Genomic DNA, 21,062 nt, shown 5'->3' on the forward strand with positions numbered 1-21,062 from the left:
CTTCAACGTTCAGAAATTAGTTTATATCATTTGAGAAATGACATTTTTAAAGTGTATAATCATGATTTAAATTTAACCAGGATTCTTATAAAGACATGCCAGATTTCCTTCAGTGGAGCAATTTGACAAGTTTTACATAACCTTTCCCAAGCCCTTCATTGTGTGTACCTACTGGAAATCTACTTACGCTCCATTTTACCACGGAATTAAAGGGGAGAGGAGATAACCTACGTTTTTGCCCTGGAGAGAACGGAATCATGGCCCCCCGCTAATATGTACCAGGATGACCGCACCGCAACATATACCCAGGAAGCTTTACAGAAGCAAAACCAAGGGGTTGTCAGGTGAAAGCTACGCCCCAGAGGTGCTTTGTTTTACATGCCAACCGCTGCTAGAGATCCTGTAAGGCCAGGCAGAAAACGCTTGAGGGTTTGTTTTTCTTTTTCTTTTCAAATTTCCAATTCCCTAAAGCCAAAGGCTGGACTCCAAACCGTCCAGTCTGTGGCTAAACTGCCTCACCGGCTCTGAGTGTGGAAACACGGCTCCGCCTCGCCTGCGACCGCAAGAGGGAGAAGCAGCTCCAGGACAGCCGAGTGAGGCCCAGAGCCCATCCCACGGGCCTGGCCCCCGCGCTGGCTACACCTTGCCAAGCATCCGCCGCTCGCGCCCGGGCACGGAGCAGCAACGCGGCGCAAGCCAACGGCGGCCGGTCCTGGCGGCGCGCACGTGACTTCGAGGCGCGGCCAATCAGCGCAGCCCTCTGCGCTATTCAAATCCGCGGCGCCGCCGACGGTTGTGTATAGGCACGCCGCCGTCCGGGCCACCGAGCTCCGGTATCGTCCAACGCCGCCATGCACTGTGCTGGCCGCTGACAGACCTCCGGGCCCGCCAGGCGGAATGGAGAGTCGGAGTGTTCCTCCCGGGCCTTATCGGGCCACCAAACTGGTAAGACCGCCCGGAATGGCTAGACTTTGGCCAGCCGCAGCGATGGCCGCCACCACCTTTACGTGAAAACGTTTGTAGTTTTTTTGTCTTGAGAGGACAGATGGATCCCAGAGCCCCTTGGTTCCCTGAAAAGGAGAGTGGGGGGAATTAGGCATCGCGAAACCCTTGCGGGACACGCCTATCCCCCTTCTTTGAGGGTCTGGGCTATGAGCCGTAAGTCCAAAGGGTCGCGTCCCCGGGTTTGCGCATCACACACTAGCCTTTTTTAGGCGACTCCTGTGCCTGCAGTTGTCGGCGTGCCCTGGAAAGTCATAGAATATTCCGATTTTAGCCACTCCCCACGTCTGATTCTCTACCCCGATCAGGATTAAAGAAGAACTGAGAAAGAGTTCAGTTACCCAGTAGTGTCAGAATGGGGACAGCCCGAATGTGACGGCTTTGTTTTGCTGGGTCTGTAGAATTTAATGCAGGATCTACCGATTGTAATCGCATTAGGTAACAGTTGCCCATTTCAAAATTAAGCCCAGAACAGTTAAGATACTCAACGGGAACCACTGTTGGTAGTCACTGGGTTTGTACTCGGATACAATGTCTTTGTGCATTTAAATTCTCAATCCAACAGAGTCCAATGCCACTGGGTACGTGACATTAGAAGAGTGGCTTAACTTACGATAGCCTCAGTTTCCACATTGATAAAGTCGGGCTAATAATGTATACACCCACCTTAAAGGATATCCCAAAAGGATACCGTATATGAAAGTGTGTTGTGATCTATAGATCCTATGAATAAGTCAGAGCTCAATACGTTTCTTGAATAAATGTATGAAATGGGGAGGTGTGGTGGGAAGAAAAGAATAATTATTGTGTTGTGGGTGTTGGGGCCGCATTGGTTAGATAACCGGTAACATAACTTGTCGTGGCATAGTTGGGGGTTACAAATCAGATTTCTTGGACTCTAATACAGGATTTTTCATTTAAAGAGTGATGTGTGTACTTTACACCACCACCACCACCTTGGTACTTCAGTATTATAGCTACCACAAACCTGAAAGTTTGGGTTATTTGAGGACAATTTGGAAAATATGAGTATCTTTTTAAAACCTAGGTGCATCACTGTTATTCAATATGCAGAGGACTTAAAGCTTAGTTAATTTACCCTCTTGTTCTATGTTCATTTTGGGAACCTTCACATAAATATGTAAGGTACTTCAACATTAAAGGTATCTTCCAGTAAAACTACTGCGTGCCATGAATTTTATTTGACCAGCATAGTAGTTAGGAATGCAGGTTCTTGAGTCAATCAAACCTGGGTTTAAATGCCTGGATTCATCATTAAGCTGGGTGACTTTGGTCCAATTATTAAATCTCTCTGTGCTTCATATTCCTTATATGAAAATGGGATAATAATAGTACCAACTCATAGAATTCTGAGAATGAAAATGAAGTAATGAATGTAAAGTAATATCTGACACAAATGCTACCAGCATTTTACTAATATTGGTTGAGATTTTTTAAAAAGGAATAAATGTTTTCTGTATTGAAAACTAAGAGGCAGGTTCATTGTAGTTCTTCATTATTTGTAGGTTTCCTAAGTAAGCCAACCAGACCATGAAGTGCTTTTAGTCAAAAACTATTACAAAGAAGTATTACTACAATACTAGAGTAAAGAGAAATCAGTATAAGATCTGAAATTTTCTGTAGTAAATAAGATGAATGATTTCTTAATGATGCTTAATGAATGTTTATGATGTAATCAGTTGTGAATAAAATAATTTTCTTTGTCTACTTTGTTTCAAGTCAGTAAGATATCTAATTTTTGTTGTTTAATTTAAAAAAAATATTTTCTTTCTGCAGTGGAATGAAATTACCACATCTTTTCGAGCAGGAATGCCTCTACGAAAACACAGGCAGCACTTTAAAAAATATGGCAATTGTTTTACAGCAGAAGAAGCAGTGGATTGGCTTTATGACCTATTGAGAAATAATAACAATTTTGGTCCTGACGTTACAAGGCAACAGACTCTCCAACTGCTGAGAAAATTTCTTAAGAATCATGTAATTGAAGATATCAAAGGCAGATGGGGATCAGAAAATCTTAATGACAACCGTCAGCTATTCAGGTACTGAACAAACAAGTAGCTACAAAATTGAATTACTTAACAAAATTTAACTCCATTTCTATAATGCTTTTACTAAAATTGTAGCTTCTTCAGAAGAAAATTTTTTTTATAAAACTTACTGCTCTTAGTACAATTAAAAGCATTTAGAAGTTAAAGTTAATTGCTGCACAATTAAAACTTGTTAAATGTTAAATAGTATATAAAATAAAATAGGTATTGGGATGAAAGAGTGAGATATTATCACTTCTTCATATTCTGAAAGCTATAACAATTCAAGAACAGATGATTATTAAATAAGACAAATTCTCACAGGTCCTTGCCCTCAAGTAACATATAATCTTATATAATCTAAGAATACATGTGGTAAAATAAATAATAGCAAACTTTAAATAATAGAAGAAATATACCATAGGTTAAAGAGACATTTATTAAGGATTTACCATGTATCAGAAGCCCTGCTTTATGATTTATGTTTTCTTATTTAATCCCCAGACTATTTAAGCAGGATAAATATTAGCTCATTTTTACAGATAAGGAAACTGAGACCATGCTTCATTTAATCTTGTTACATATGTATGATATCTGTTCTTCCACCTTGAAACACTGTAGACATTTATCAGATTAGTAAATACATTTGTTCTCCTGTCCGTTGTATTTCAGCTTTCTCTGTGACTTTCTGACTCCCTCAGGCCACAACAATTGCTTTTTCTCTCATGAACACAGGGTTCTATTTCATATATCATTCAATGAAGTCTTTGGATTCTAATACCCATGCTTTTTTTCTCTACAAAATTAGTAGTTTTCAAATGAAATGTCTTAGAAGTTGATTTTTGCCTCCGTATCAAAGATGATTTATGTTGTACAAGTGAATTGCAATAACAAGCATATGAATAGTTCATTTTGTAGAACATTCTACAAATCCCTCCTTTCCTAACTATAGCTTAGTCACCTTTATGAGCTCCTTTGCTATTATTCATTCTATAGCTGTTACTGGTTCTTAAAGGCCTAGACTTAATCTTTACTTCACCTCTCTCCCTGGGCAATCTCTTACCATGTCTTCACCTACTTTCCTTTTAACTTTAAAATTTCCAACCCAAATATATCTTCTGAGATTTATACCCATTTTTTGCCCATCAGGCATTCCAGATACAACAAAGAGAAAAATCAGTATCATGTCTTAACCTGAACTTTGTCTTCTAATGTCTATACCTAGATGAATGATACTGTTTCCCTGTAGTTGCTTTGCTTCTTTTCCCTTCCTCTCCCCTTTAAATATAATTTAATTAACAAACCATGTCTGTTATACTGCTTCAGTAGTTCTCTGTCTACTTCTCTCTCCACCCTGACAGTTCTTTTTGTTAGACCATTTTTCTCTCTTACCTGGAACTCTGTGTAATTCTTCAACTAGTCTCTCTGCCTCTAGTCTTTTATAATGGTAATAAAGTACTTATAAATATACTTTATAAAGTACTTATAAATATACTTTACCAAAAATGTGTAAGACGTTACTGGAGAAAATTATAAAGTTGTATCGAAGGTAGTAAGTGGAGAAGGATATCCTGTTGATGAATGAAAAGATTTAGTATAATAAAAGAGTTCCTTTTCCCAAAATTGATAAATAAATTCAGTGCATATTCATTCAAAATCCCTTATAATTCCTTTATACAATGTGACAAGCAGATTCTAAAGTTCAAGTCGTTTTGAAGTAAACAAGGAGGGGAGAATTGCCATATATGATATCTGGGCTTAAATTAAAACAATTAAGTACTGAAAAAGCAAACCCATACATACAGTTGGTTCTTGAATAATGCAGGGATCAGAGACACTGACTCCTTGCATGGTCAAAAATCCACATGTAACTTTTGACTCCCTTAAAACTTTGCTAATAGCCTACTATTGACCAGAAGCTTTATTATTAACATACGTAATCAATTAACACACATTTTTGTATGTTACATGTATTATAAACTGTATCCTTACAATAAAGTAAGCTAGAGAAAAGAAAATGTTATTAAGAAAATCATAAGGAAGAGAACACTTCTATAATACTGTACTGCACTGATTTAAAAAACCTGTGTGTAAGTGTTCAAACCCATGTTCACAGGTCAACTGTATATGGGAACGTGGTATAAGTTATACATGGATTAAATACCTAAATATGAAAATAAAACTCTTATGAAGGAATATAAAAAATATTTTAGGACTATGGAATATAAAAGAACTTCTGAGGTCACTATAAACTTATGCATATATTTAATGTGTAAGATACTATAGAATGAAAAAACAAAACCATACATATTGTTAATGAATATTTATTAAAAGTATAAACATGAACAAGAAAGAAATAACACTAACTGCAAGTTAATGGCTTCCCTCAGAAAGAAAGAAAAAGAATAAGCAAAGAATTTCTTTCATTTAACAAAAAATAATAATGAAGTCTTTAGTAAAATGTTAACAATTGCATTGGTTGACGATTACATACGTGCATGTTATCTATACTATTTTCTGTACTTTTTGTATCGTTGAAATATTCTTTATTACACTGGAGGGAGGAAAACATTATAATCAAAAGGAGTAACAGAGACCAAGATCTGGAAATTAGAACAAACACAGTCAACAAAAGTCAGAAATATATATAAATCATAGATAGCTTGTCAGAGAAATTTAAAAAATGGCACTATTTTCTTCTTCAACAGAATTGATCCCAATAATACCTCCAAATTATGCCGATATAAAGTTAAATATGTAGAGTATACTAAGGAGAATAGGAAACTATTAAGATATTTTTTAAAGGTTTAATGAGAAAATCGATTTATGTAGAATCTTTATTCCTTGGTAATATAAATAAATTCAGTTCTTTTGTGATTTTTATTTTAGATAAACAGGCATTAAAAATTTGTTTCTGATCTTACATTACTTAATCGCATATTATTTTTAAACCAGATTTCCTGCAAATTCTCCGCTTAAAAGTCTTCCACGAAGGCATCCAGAATTGAGAAAAAACAGCATAGAAAACTTTTCCAAAGATAAAGACAGCATTTTTAAATTACGAAATTTATCTCGTAGAACGCCTAAAAAACTTGGATTACATTTCTCTCAGGTAAAACATCCCTTTTGCTAATTATTAGTTTAAATATAACTACTATGTACTTAATTATAAAATCATTGAAAGTATATAAATCTTTAATATTTGAGGCCAATACTGAAGTCTCTTAATCTACATTGTATTCCAAAAACGTGTGTAAATTGTTTTACAGTAGAACAATAGAACACATAGGAACAATAATAAATATGGTAGTGAGACATATTGAAACACTATTTGTATAATTTAAGTCTGTTTTGTTTTAAATTGGTTTGAGGGTGGTAGGAGTAGCTACAAAACCAGAATGCTCTATTACCATATGTTAACATTATTTCTTTAGGGGATACCTTATAGCTTCATTGTGGACTGTTTACCAATAAAATTACAAAATATTAGGAATTGTGTCACTTCAATATTTCCTTAATTTGAGCATAACATTATACCAAAGTAATTTTTTTTTTCCAGGAAAATGTAGAGGAAATGAACCATGAAATAATCAGTGGAGATCAAGAAAACTCAGTTTATAATAGAGAAATAAGCCAGGAAGATGTTGAAGAAGTTTGGAGACATATTACTCTGATCTAGTAAGCTAAAACTAAGCTCTAACCAAGTTCTAGAGGTGTTTAGAATGTTAATTTGACATTTTTATCAAGATATACAAATGCAAAAAAGCTTAGAATTTAACCTATATGTGTTTCTGAATAAATGCTCTTGCTATAGTTCTAGTATAGTAGAAATAGAATGTTTTCAGCATGATTTGTTTTTCTTTGAATCAAAATTATACATATAGTTTGGAGTCTTATATTGGAATCCTTCCAAGGTTACTAAGATAAATACATTTGAAAGTGGATACTAAATATAAACCTTGTAAGTTTGGTTTAAGAAAAGAAATACTCTGAATACTTTGTTTGCCATTAATACTCTTTTTCATATTTATATCCTATTCCATTTATTTTATGGAGAAAAAGAAGTTTATCTTCTTTCTTCTGTTTAGCCTACAAACTATTTTAGGTGTGCCATCCCTAGAAGAACTCATAAATCCAAAGCAAGTAGTTCCTCAATACGTAATGTACAACATGACCAATACAAGTAAACATGGAATAGTTATACTACAAGACAAATCAGGTTGGTATCAATAAAAGAAGTTAGAATCTTGTTAGCATAGGTTGCAGCTATAGTGGGGGTGCAGAGAGACTAAAAATATAGAAAGTAGAATACTTTGAGAGAGCATCAAGGGGAGATTATTGTTTTATCATAGGTGCTTTAGTAGTCATTTTAAGTGAATATTATTCATACTATTATTTTAGTACCTAAGTGGTACTTAGGCATGTTTTTTTAAGTGGTAGGGCTAGACATCTGAAAGGTATGCAAATATAATAAGATTATTGCTTAACTACATTTTAGTGAGGGCCTACAGTGTACCAGGCATTATGCTAAAGATTTAGTGATGAATAAGAGAGAAATGGTCCATGGCTTTCTGGAGCTTATATAAGTAGTTACATATAAATTTACACAGTTCAAGATATATACGCAAAACTGAGGTAACACACAATAAAATAAGCCCAAACTCTCAAAGCTGGTATTTTAAAGATTACTAGCTTTGTATTATATATAAAGATATAATATATTGATTTCAGATAAAAGATGGAAAAATTAGGGATATAATTCAAGCCAGATGCATTACAAAACTTAACACTTCAAGAAATCTATCAATAGGGGTGCCTGTGTGGCTCAGTGGGTTAAAGCCTCTGCCTTTGGCTCAGGTCATAATCCCAGGGTCCTGGGATCAAGCCCCGCATCGGGCTCTCTGCTCCGCGGGGAGCTTGCTTCCTCCTCTTTCTCTGCCTGCCTCTCTGCCTACTTGTGATCTGTCTGTGAAATAAATAAAATCTTTAAAAAAAAAAAAAATCTATCAATAAATCTCAAAGTATTAACTCATTTTTTATAATCAACTGCTGCCTGCAGTGTTAAGTGGTATGCATTACTTGAGTTTCTTTCTGTTGGCAAGAACTTTAAGGTTTAAATTGTAGGAACAAAAAGCAAAAACTTAAGATCATGTTGTTTATGCATATGGCTTTGGTCCAGTCCCATCTTTCATTACCTAAAATCACATACTTAACACTATATTCTCTTATTCAGACTTTCTATTCTTTTTTTTTTTTTAAAGATTTTATTTTATTTTGACAGAGAGAGATCACAAGTAGATAGAGAGGCAGGCAGAGAGAGAGAGAGAGGAAAGCAGGCTCCCTGCTGAGCAGAAAGCCCGATGTGGGACTCGATCTCAGGACCGGGAGATCATGACCTGAGCCGAAGGCAGCAGCTTAACCCACTGAGCCACCCAGGTGCCCCCAGACTTTCTATTCTTTATAACCATAAACTTTTCAAGTCAAGTGTATGTATGGTTTTTGTGTTGGTGTCAAAAACTACAAGATTTTATGCAGCATATTTCAGTTAGTGACAAATGAAAGATTTTAAGCCTCACTGTGAAAGCACCCTAGTATTCAAATATAGCTCATTTCAATCATAGATCTCACTCAAAGCCATAATATTCAAATAGCATAGCTATAATTAGAATGGAAATGAAGATAAAGAAAACATGGTAGCAGTGGACAAGGATGAACATTTGTTTATTTATGAATCCCTACCAAAATAATGTATCCTCAGTTTTGAGATAACTAATTGTTTTATGTATCATGGAAAGCATCAAACTCAAGATCTCTATAAGTTTTAAATTTGTATTTAAAATATTATTTTGGCTTTATGTCTTGTTAAACATATAATAATTTTTAATCTTGGTAATATACATATATATACATACATGCATATATATAGATATACATGCATATATGTGTGTGGGTATAATTATATGTATATAGTAAGTGTAAAGTATTAATATACTATCATAAAAGTTGTGTGATTTACTAAATAGTGTAAATATATTTTTGTATAGATGACCTTCCTCATTGGGTCTTATCTGCCATGAAGTGCCTAGCAAACTGTAAGTTAACCATGCAAAATATGTATGTATATATGTGTTTTATATTCATAGTATTTAACAAGAACTAAAGAGATTTTTAAAATAATTCATAGAGGTCCTGATAAATTTAGAGTATGCCAATTTCTCTTGATGCTTAAATGACAATCTAGTAGAAATTATTACATTTCCTTGCATGTGGAATAGAGTCCTTAACTTTTCCTATGAAGATGGTGGTTTTATAATTCAATCTTATCACGTATCGCTCAGTTTTTGTAATCATAAAATCATAGGTTAGTGGGTCTTACAAAATTTTTAGGTATAACATACATCAGTTGTCTTAGTGAGTCCTCTAGAATCATATACAACCTGTAAGTAATATAGCTCTTACAAGCAGGAAAGGTTCAATCAGAAATAGTCTCATAAAATCTACTTTAGTCCCCTTGCCATTAGTACAAGGCTTCAACACTGAGGTGCTTCATGACATGCTTGTCATCAGATATATACATATTATATATATATGTTATATAATATATCCATCAGATATAATAATGGGACTTTTATATTAATGGAAGAAAATGATCTGTCACTAATCAGCAGACCACTTTTTTTAGCATGTTGTTTTTTCCATAATGATCAGCGATAACTGATTTTTATAATTTGAGACCTTAGTTCAAGTAGAAGACCCTAATTGCTTTAAAAATCAGTTTTAAAATATGCAGAAATATGTGCTTCTAAATCATCAAATTAAGTTAAATTATATTTTGATAGCTTTCTTACAAAAGGATTTTTCTTCTTCTTATGAAATGAGTATTTTATTAATAAAGTTCAAGATAGGTATATATTCCCTTGTTGTCCACTGGGTGTCAATATGACAAAATAACAGAATAAATAGCAATAAAGTAAATAATGTAATAGAAATATTTTCTTTATCAAACTGAAATAAAGATCTTAATCATAAGCTTGATTTTTGAGTTTCTCTTTCTACCTTCCCACATCTAACTGCCCTTCTGCCTCATACCTTGGCTCATGGTTAACATCCCTGATACTTTTACTTTCAGGATTTCTCTAATATCTCATGGTGAGGGATTTTTTTTCTTCTCTTTCTTACCAGTCTATGTTATACCTAAATGGTACCAAAGATATAATTTACTAGATTCCAAATTAATAATATATCTAGCCAGAGGTAGTATTTAGACTTGTAGTCATTATTTAATCCCTATAGTAATCCTATGACATACAAGAATCAGTGATTAATATACTATCCCATTTTTTTTCCAGAAGAGAAAATAAGGCTTTTGAAAGTCTACTGATAATATAAAGAGCTATGCATTCAAACCAAGATCCTCGAACTATAAATTCTATATTTTAATTCTAGTAAAAGTATTTTGTCTTATAAATTTTGTAATGATTATCAAAATTTATATTTTACATATTGAGACTTTTGCTCTATGTAAATCCATATTAGTCTTTAAGCTATTAAATATGTCTGATTTTTTTTTTAATCCTTTTTCAGTGCATGTGCTCATATGTATGACAATACAAAAGTTTGGAGACAGAGAAGTGAGAGATTATTTGGGTTTGGGAAGAAAAGGATTATTACTTGAAAGAACAGCATCGGTGGCTCAGTCAGTTAAGCATCTACCTTCTGCCCTGGGCTCAGGTCGTAATCCCAGATCGAGCCCCACATTGAGCTCCCTGCTCCTTGGGGAGCTTGCTTCTCCCTCTGCCTGCCACTCCCCCTGCTTGTGCTCTCTGTCAAATAATAAAATCTTAAAAAAAAAAAAAAAAAAAAAAAGGATAGAAGAGTGACTCTCAAACCTGATTGCATATTATAGTAACTAGTGAAACTAGCCAAAGATTCTGATTTGGTTGATTCATTAGGTGGTTTCATTCAGTTGATTCAACACACCTCAGAAGATTCTTAGAGTGAAGATTCCCAGATCAGCATTTGGAAACTACTAAATTAGCCAGAAGCAAACATTTATAAGTCAGTAATTCTTAACTTTGCCTCCATAAATCCTGGCCTGTACAGAGGAACTTATATTTTTAATATGCATATTGGATGATTCTGATTACATAATCCATAGGGCATACTTTAGTTGTTAGACCTCAAGGTCACAGGTCTAGCTCTCACAGTGCTCTAAGTTCTAATTCTAGCTTTGCCACCAATGGCTTTCATTTTAGGCAAGTTACTCTGAGCTTCACTTTTTTCATCTGTAACATGAGATCAGATTTTATTTCTGAGTAAAACACTAACGAACAAGAATGATTCTTTTAAGAACATTTTAAAATATATTTTGGGGCACCTCAGTAGCTCAGTGGGTTAAGCCTCTGCCTTTGGCTCAGGTCATGGTCTCAGGGTCCTGGGATCGAGCCCCACATCAGGCTCTCTGCTCAGCGGGAAGCTGTCTCTCCTTTCCCTCTGCCAGCCTCTCTGCCTACTTATGATATCTCTCTCTGTCAAATAAATAAATTAAATCTTTAAAAATAAAATAAAATGTATTTCAAATTTTGCCCTCTAGACAATTTTCAAGTATATAAATATTAAAACAAAATGCTAGTAGTTGCTTGTAGTGATTTCTTATAAAAACATAATAAGAAAGAATGAGGTATGCACAACTCTTCAGATTTTTGAATTGTGACAGAAGTTGTTAAACTTAGCTCCTTCATGAAATACAGGTTTTATACTTTTTAAAATTTAAAATTTTTATTTGAAATAAAATAAATTTTGCCAATTTTTTTGCCTCCTGTGTCTTAGGGCCAAGAAGTAATGATATGAATAATCCAACTTATGTTGGATTTGAACGAGATGTATTCAGAACAATAGCAGATTATTTTCTAGAGCTCCCTGAACCTCTGCTTACGTTTGAATATTATGAATTATTTGTAAGCATTTTGGGTATGTATGGATTTTTACTTATTATTTAAATTTATTTTATTAACATTTTCAAGTCTTCCATAATTTAAAAGATCAAAAAACGTAGGTAAATATAAAGGTGGCAAGCTATGAATTATTTTAAAATTTGGGAATACTCTGGTTCCTGTTATGTTGTTTTCCAATAATTTAAATATGTCATTCCAACACCAGTTCTTCACATCAGTTTGGTGCCCTATAATTCAATTCATTTCTGACACTGACTACCCAAAATTACACTAGACCCCACAAGTTAGGCACAAAATCCTTCAATCTTGATACTAACCATAGAGTTAATGTAAACACCAATTAAGTGCTCACCTCCACAAGACTGCCCTCCATTCAGGTGTCTATAAATGAGGTCCTCAGGCTTACTTACACTTCTGCCCAACTACCAGTTTGGGGGTTCCCACAACCTTTCTTGGATTTAATGATTGATTTTAACTCACAGAACTCTGGAAACTGCTTTATTTAATCACTACCAGTTTTTTAAAGGATACAAGTCAAGAACAGCCATATGAAAGTTTAAGTACATAGGGCAAGATACGGAAGTAAGGGCTGTGCAGATCTTTCATGCCCTCTCCAGGAATGCCATCCTCCCAACCATGTCCATATGCTCACCGACCCATAAACTCCCTTAGTCTTGTCACCTCAGAGTTTTAATTGATGTTTAATTACATAGGCATGATTGATTAAATCATTGGTCATTGGTGATTGCACTCAGTCTTCAACCCACATCCCCCTCTCCAAGGAGGTCTGAGGTAGGCTGAAAATTCCAACCTTCTCTAGTCCAGTCCTAAATCACCTCATTAGCATAAACTCAGATATACTCAAACAGGTGCATTATGAATAACAAAGACTCCTGTCACTCTGAAAATTCCAAGCCTCTTTTTTTTTCACTATTTTTTTTTATTTTCAGCGTAACAGTATTCATTGTTTTTGCACCATACCCAGTGCTCCATGCAATACGTGCCCTCCCTATTACCCACCACCTGGTTCCCCAATCTCCCATCCCCCGCCCCTTCAAAACCCTGAGGTTGTTTTTCAGAGTCCATAATCTCTCATGGTTCATCTCCCCTTCCAATGAAAATTCCAAGCCTCTTAAAAGCACTACACCAGGTAGTAGAGACAAAGACCAAATATATAAGTTTTATTATACTATAGTTGTCTTATAATTAAGAGCTTTCTAATACTCATAGACGGAAACTAGTTTTTTTGATGTATTTGACTCAATTATAATTTAGACTGTTGAAATAAACTTTAAAGTTATTTATGTCACAAGTTGGAAAACCTCTAGTCTTGCACTTTGTAACTGAATGTTGCATGTGTCCTATTTAAGTGGCTTCTGAATTAAGCAACTGCTATTTGTACTATACTAACAATATATACTATAGTGATGCTTTATTTTTTTAACTTTACTGTTGTTTTTGTTTTATTTTTGCCCACTGTCACACAGTTGCATTTTAATTTTTGTTTCATTTCCTGGTAGTTGTTTGTGGCTACGTCACAGTTTCAGATAGATCCAGTGGGATACATAAAATCCAAGATGATCCACAGTCTTCAAAAATCCTTCGCTTAAACAATTTGAATTCCTTCAAATCAACTGAGTGTCTTCTTCTCAGTCTGCTTCATAAAGACAAAAACAAAGAAGAATCAGATACTACTAAGAGACTGCAGATAAGTGATCAAGGATTTCAAGAAAAATGTGCTAAGAAAATGCAGCTAGTTAATTTTAAAAATAGAAGAGCCAGTGCTAATGACATAATGGGAGGAAGTTGTCATAATTTAATAGGCTTAAGTAATATGCATGTTCTATCCTCTAACATCAAACCGAGGTGCTATTCTTTAGAAGGAATTATAGACTTACCAGGGAGTGCAAGTAAAGAGGTCTTCAGTGCCTTCCATCAATCTGTTCTGAATATAGAAGGACAAAATAATAAGCAGTTTTTAGAGTCTAAGAGTAAACAGGAATCCCTAATGAATCTTCATTCAGAGGAGAGTAATCAAAAGCCACTCTGTGTTGGTTTTAAGAGAACCTCTACTTTGACTGTTCAAGACCAAGAGGAGTTATGTAATGGGAAATGCAACTCAAAACAGCTTTGTAGATCTCAGAGTTTACATTTAAGAACTAGTAGAAGAAGGAATAGTTATATCAATATGCCAGTGGCTGAAATTATCATGAAACCAAATCTCGGACAAGGCAGCACAAGTGTACAAACAGCTATGGAAAGTGAACTCGGAGAGTCTAGTACAACAATCAATAAAAGACTCTGCAAAAGTACGATAGAACTTTCAGGAAATTCTTTACCTCCAGCTTCTTCTTTGTTGACTGGCACACAAAGTAAGGTTGATGATTTCAATGCATGTAATATTAACTTTTAGTGTTTACTAACTGTGTTTTGTTCACCTGTCTTTTCTTCTCTGAAACTGCTTTATATTTTTCCTCCAAAAGGAAATGTTTTTATTGCAAAAGACTTTGTCATGGCATAACCAAGTTTTATACTACTTACCTAAAGCACTTATTTTCTTTTACCTCATTTTAACTTATTCTGAGTCACTTTATTTGCAGTAGGTAAAGGGTGTTAATACTCAAATAGGTTATGAAGAAAGTAATGAGAATCTACCAGCTTTTGAGCAATGTGGAAATTTCTAGGGATAGTTAAAAGAAATTATTACTAAAATTATTTTAGTATTTATATAACTATATTCTTCATGTAATTGTGTATGCTCAGAGTATGAAAGCAATTTAGTGTCATTGATGATTTTTTTGGGGGGTGGGGTGTAATTTTGCCTTCTAGGTTTCCTGCAACCTCATTTAGAGAGGGTTGCCATCGATGCACTACAGTTATGTTGTTTGTTACTTCCCCCATCAAATCGTAGAAAGCTTCAACTTTTAATGCGCATGATTTCCCGAATGAGTCAGAATGTTGAGATGCCCCAACTTCATGATGCAATGGGTACAAGATCGCTGGTAAGTTAATTTCTTAAGGAAAGAATAAGCCCTGGTTCATAAACTAAAAAAAGAAAAGCAAATCACCCAAAAGCACTACTTGAGTGATATTGTGTTCTCAAAATCCTAGATTCTTAGGATAGAAAGGCTCTTAAAAGTATCTTTCTTAGTAGCAGAATGTTGGTGCATTAATCTTTTGTGCCCAGTATGCTAAACTTTCATATCCTGATCTTTATCTTTGAGCACTTTGCCTCTTCACTCCTAACACATCATATTGATAGACCTGAATTATCAGACCATATTCCATTGCCTTGTACAAATTCTGTTTGGTGAGGAAGAAAGAGAAAATATAAGCATGGTTAAAAGTATACGGGCACTATAACTTTGTAAATGAGAGAATTAATAGAAATCTTGTGGTAGTGGGAAAGTTGTATTTGATGAAATATGTGAATTAGGATAGCATTTCACTGTGGGCAAGAAATTGGGACAAACTACTACAAAGCAGTCTCAGTCTCCATAAGAGGATGAGGGTGGAAGCATTTTATCCAGATATTGATTGAAAATGAACTCTTAAAATAGTATCTAATCTCTCTTTCTCACTCACTCTCTCTTTTCAAGAGCTGCCACTTCCTCAGTGCAGCTTCAAATGATTTTTCTTATAGCAAGGAATCTGGAGCTGAGCTCTATTCTTCCACTCATTAAGGACAGTTCTTCAGCAATGATAGACCCAAACTAAAAAGGAAGAATTATTCTTGAGTAATTGTGACCATTAAAAGGCGTAGGGAGGTTTATAGAGGAATATATTTTGAGAGACATGAGTAGAAAGAAAATAATTTCAGTTTTAATACTTTTTGAGTTTGAGTTTATAGTACATCCAAGTGAAATTTATCCAACAGACTATTAGAAATGTGAGCTTAGTGAAGAAAGATTAGGTCAGAAGGCAGATTATTTGGAGAGAAGTAGTAGTTGGAGCTTTGAGAATAAATGAGCTCTATAAAGCTAGGAAGGATGAATAAAAAGCTGAGGACTCAGTCATGGAAGGAGAGGAAAACATGTCTGACATGTAAGAATAAAACCAAAACTATTTTAATTCAGTAAATATGTTCCTCATCTATTATATGCTAAATCCTTAGAATTCTATAACTATTTTAGAATGAGGTATGTGTTTGAGTGTCTTACACTTAGTGGATAATATGGATATGAATGAGAGTAAATGACTTTTGAAACACAAAATTTATTCCAGGATTTGAAGACTCCTTATGATGGAATTGAAAAATGTATGTATTGTCTTTAAAAACTGACAGAATAAAGATTAAAAGCTATTTTCTAGAATTTCAAAAGCTAAATGGTACCAACCTCATTATCACTAATGTTTACATGTTATGTATTCTTCTAGTTTGTGTTTTATGGGGTTAACTTAATGTAATAAGTCATTGTTCTTTGACATTCTTTAAGTGACATATCTATATGTTACTAATGGAACCAATGGCATTTACCAATAAAATTGTGACAAAATTAAAGAAAAAACTAAGCCCTTTATAATCCTTTGGAATTATATTAAGGAAATATTAAAAAGTACTTTAAAAAGAATAATATGTTTTTACCTATCTAATATAATTAATTGTCCTCATTTTTAAGCTGAAGTCTGCTTATCACTTTTTCTCAGTACTTTAGCATGATACCCAGAAATTCCTGATACTCTTATTTATATAAATGCTTAGGTTTTTACATTCACATCTTTTAATATGTTTCTAGATGATACACACTTTTTCTCGGTGTGTGCTATGCTGTGCTGAAGAAGTGGATCTTGATGAGCTTCTTGCTACAAGATTAGTTTCTTTCTTAATGGATCATCACCAGGAAATTCTTCAAGTGCCCTCTTACTTACAGACTGCAGTGGATAAACATCTTGACTACTTAAAAAAGGGCTATGTATGTATTGTAAATCTTAAAATTCTCTGCATTATTTCAGTTCCAAGAGGCAAACTCATCTCAAACTAGCCTAATTAAAAAGGAAGTCTTTATTAGCTCACATAAATAACCTCTAAAAGTCAGGAATATAGACAGAATCTGGGGACTCAAATAGCAATAAAATTGTTTCCATCTCTTCATCTCTTATTTCCATTTTGGTCCTTTTTTAACAAATGGCTCCTTCACATGATAGGGGGCATATGGCTGATTAAAGCTCTTAAGTCACAGACTTGCATTTTTAATCCAAAAGGAGAAAGAACTACCCCTTTACCTACCAATTTGAAAAGTTCTTCACAAGGCAACTACTACGTGCCTCTGGACAGTCTAGGCTAAAAACACATCCTTTAGGTGGTTCCGGGTAAGTGCATTGGAGACAGGATCATATTCTGGCTCTACATAGATTAGAGGAGAATCTTCTCTTCAAAAAAAGTGAGGGCAGGGACACCTGGGTGGCTCCGTTAAGCATCTGCCTCTTAATTTTGAGTCAGGTCATGATCTAGGGTCGTGAGATTGAGCCCCCACATCAGGCTCTACAGTCAGTGCAAAGTCTGCTAGTCCCATTCCCTCTGCTTCTTGCACTCTCTTTCTCAAATAAATAAATTTTTTAAAAATTGGGCAGGGTGGGGGATGAGGATACTGGAGCTAGAATGTGAAGCAACTATTAAAAGAAGGAGAGAAGGAATGCTGAGTAACCAAAAACAAGATGTCTGTTATATTCAGTTTTTGGCTGCTGAGCACCTATATTTCATACTATGTTTCTTCCCATATATACCATTCTAATATTGCCCTGGCTTATTATAATTATACTTAACAATTTCCTTCTGTTATCAGCATACAGTATATGCTCGTGCTCCTACACCTCAAAAACAGTAGATAAATATTATTACTATGTCAGAACAGTAATGTTTTAAAATGAATTAAAGCATTATTTTGATTTTTATTGTTTTGTAGTTAAAAGAATAAAATTCATGGTTAATGGCAATAATGATAATGGATGACTTTAATACTTATTCTGTGCTGAGCACTTTATATACATTAACTTTTGTAATTCCCATTTTACAGATGAGGAAACAGACCAAAAGAAGTAGAAAAACTTGCTCAAGGCTACAAAGCTAGTAGATTGTGGGTCTGGGATTTATATTCTGGGATTTATCGCTACTCTACTGCATAATACAGTTTTCTTAAAGTATTAAATGTTTGATAGCAAATTAATAGATACTAAGTCTCATCGAAAGAACCCTAAGCAAATAGGAACATGAACAGAATAGACTTGGATTATACCATTTTGTTCACGACAGATTAAAAATCCTGGAGATGGACTGATTGTTCCTTTGCCAACGTACTCATATTGTAAGCAGATTAGTGCTCAGGAGTTTGATGAACAAAAAGTGTCTACCTCACAAGCTGCAATTACAGAACTTTTAGAGAATATTATTAAAAACAAGAGTTTGCCTCTAAAGGAGAAAAGGAAAAAACTAAAACAGGTAAGAGAATGAAAAAGTTCTCAATCATAATATTTTTCATTATGCTGTTGCTGATTATTATTTAATAAAATTAAGAATCTAATTTCTCATTCTAATATTTTAGATTTTAGATACTATATATATAGGCTATGTATATACCCTACTTGCCTGGCTTTACTCTTTATCCTGAAATTTAAACAATAAAAAAAATAATAATAATAATAATAACAGATACTCTTCCTTCTTATAATCATAGTTTAGATTAGCCTGGGAGAACAATTAAGATATTTTTATTATAATATACAACTTCTACTGACTCATTATTACCATTTAGAATTTTAAATCTCCATCAAAATCTGGTAACAACATGATTCTGGCAAGTTTAATTCCAGGTCTGGGATACTCAAATATGAAATATACTAAATCATTATGACCTTCACAGGTGTTACAAATGGAAAGAAAGATCTGGAATTTAGGAGGAGAATACATTAGAAGAGAAACCTAGAATATTAATGCTAACTTGGATCTAAGAAATCTTACATTACACCTTTCATATATGAGAAAGCAAAGGGAAAGGCAAGGATAAATTGAAAGGATACTCACTTCCGAAATACATGTTTGAGAAAGGCACTGAATTCTTATGTTGAACACTGGCTTTAGCTAGGATAATAAATGTACAATACCCTCTAATTTCTCACCTTGTTTTTAAGTTTCAGAAGGAATATCCCTTGATATATCAGAAAAGATTTCCAACCACGGAGAGTGAAGCAGTCCTTTTTGGTGACAAACCTACAATCAAACAACCAATGCTAATTTTAAAAAAACCAAAGTTTCGAAGTCTAAGATACTAACTGAATTAAAAATTACAATGTAATACCTGTGGAACTTTGGTAAATGAAGCCATATCTAAGAATCTAGCTTCTAAAATAGAAATCTATTTATTAATAAGATTTTTCTAAGAAAAATATGTAAAGAGGTACCAAAGTAATTTTTTACCAGTGTAAGACTGCTAAGAAGCTAATCGGTACCAACTGAGAACAAATAGCAAAAGTGGTACCAGATACTTTAACAAGGAATCTTTTTTTTAATACAGCACCTGTAAAAGCTATTATGGTGTGTGCTAAAATTTTACTTACTTGAATTTTGAAAACTGACATGTCAAGATTAAGCTGTAATACTGTTTTTTAAAAAAAAATTAACTTTATCTGTACATGTACTTACGAATATTAGCTAAAGTACTAGTTGTTTAGGGGTATTCTTGTTTCTAAGTAAAAGAATGTGAAGAATATTGGAAAACTCAGTGAATTCTCTATGCTAAATGTTGCACTCTTTTGTATGTTCTTTTTCTACTTTTGATCTATTTATATATATGTGTGTTTTTAAAATATATACATGTAAGTCTTCACTTTGCTTTAAATGCTTATCAAAACTGCTTCAATCATTCAATTTTTCAATAAATGTCTTTTGCCTTATGTTCATGTATCTACTAGAAGATAATGATGTAAAAGAAGTAGAAGGCAATCATGTATTCATTCAAAAAATTTATTTAGCAACTACTATGTGCCCTTTATTATTCCAAATAGGGAGAGAAAATGATGAATAAAATAGAAAATTTCTTCCTTTGTGTATTTTCTAATCAAGGGAGATATACCTTTCAGATACTTAAAATAACAGTATATCCCCTGAAATCAAGTCATGGGATGTCCTTCAGCTGAAGACTCACCTCTTTAGTTATGTAACAGTTCTCTAAGCTAGTGTTTTCAAACTGTTGCATATTAGAATCACCTAGAAAGTTTTAAAACAATAATGCTCAGGCTCTATGTTTTATCAGTAGGCGTCAGTATTTTTCAAACTCTCGAGGCGATTCCAGTATTCAGCCAACTTTAAGAATCAGTCCCTAAACAATTTTTATAAGCATTTAAGCAAATGCCCAGCTTGGCTTTATTGTTTCATTGGATGAAAATGCAAATTATAAACACTTCTCATCTTAATACAAGGTTATTCATATTTCTGCTTTATTAAATACAAACTTGAAGGGGTTTTTCTTCCATATTTTACTCCAAGATTATTTAATATCCATTCTATATGTGTAAAGCTATATAATGTCCGAGACTTAATAGACACTTACTATTCAATAACTTGATTTCTCAATGTAATATGCTATAAAATGACAATGTTTCATTTGAAATTACTACTTTTTATTAAAAACCTGGACAAAAAATGGTAACTCCTATCTTTTGCCCTTAGCTATAAAACTATAGGACCAAATTAGGTCTTTTTCCAAGGTGTCTATATGCTAAAATTTTCCTCTTTAAAGTTGTATAATGGGGGACCTGGATGTCTCAGTCAGTTAAGCATCCAACTCTTGATTTCTGCTCAGGTCGTGATCTCAGAGTTGTAAGATCTAGCCTCACTTCAGGCTCTGCACTGGATGTGAGGCCTGCTTGAGATTCTCTTTCCCTCTCCCTCTACCCCTCCCCTCACTTGCACTGTCTCCTCTCTCTCTCTATCAAATAAATAAGATTTTAAGAAAAAAAGATATGTAATTATGTGAATTCTGTTGCATATTGGATAAAAATTATCATGGATTTTCTAACAATTTTGCTTTTGTATCCATTCATATTAAATTATAAATATTAT

General features: G+C 34.0%; 1 protein-coding gene across 3 annotated transcripts; it reads left to right on the forward strand.

Annotated features, from left to right (window-relative positions):
- The first annotated feature begins 814 nt into the window (after positions 1-814).
- On the forward strand, positions 815-20,809 carry DEPDC1 (DEP domain containing 1). Of its 3 annotated transcripts, XM_045988313.1 has the most exons (12): positions 815-945; positions 2,800-3,065; positions 6,009-6,165; positions 6,613-6,731; positions 7,142-7,272; positions 9,098-9,145; positions 11,883-12,023; positions 13,528-14,379; positions 14,837-15,009; positions 16,744-16,920; positions 18,258-18,443; positions 19,133-20,809. In XM_045988313.1, exons 1-12 carry the CDS (start codon positions 898-900, stop codon positions 19,271-19,273), a joined length of 2,439 nt encoding a protein of 812 aa, XP_045844269.1. In that variant the 5' UTR covers positions 815-897; the 3' UTR covers positions 19,274-20,809. The 3 variants fall into 3 exon arrangements, with proteins under 3 accessions (XP_045844269.1, XP_045844430.1, XP_045844343.1); XM_045988474.1 differs by lacking the exon at positions 18,258-18,443; XM_045988387.1 differs by lacking the exon at positions 9,098-9,145.
- The last annotated feature ends 253 nt before the right edge of the window (positions 20,810-21,062 follow it).

This window comes from Meles meles, chromosome 1 (genome assembly GCF_922984935.1).
Source record: "Meles meles chromosome 1, mMelMel3.1 paternal haplotype, whole genome shotgun sequence".
NCBI classification, from domain to species: Eukaryota; Metazoa; Chordata; class Mammalia; order Carnivora; family Mustelidae; genus Meles; species Meles meles.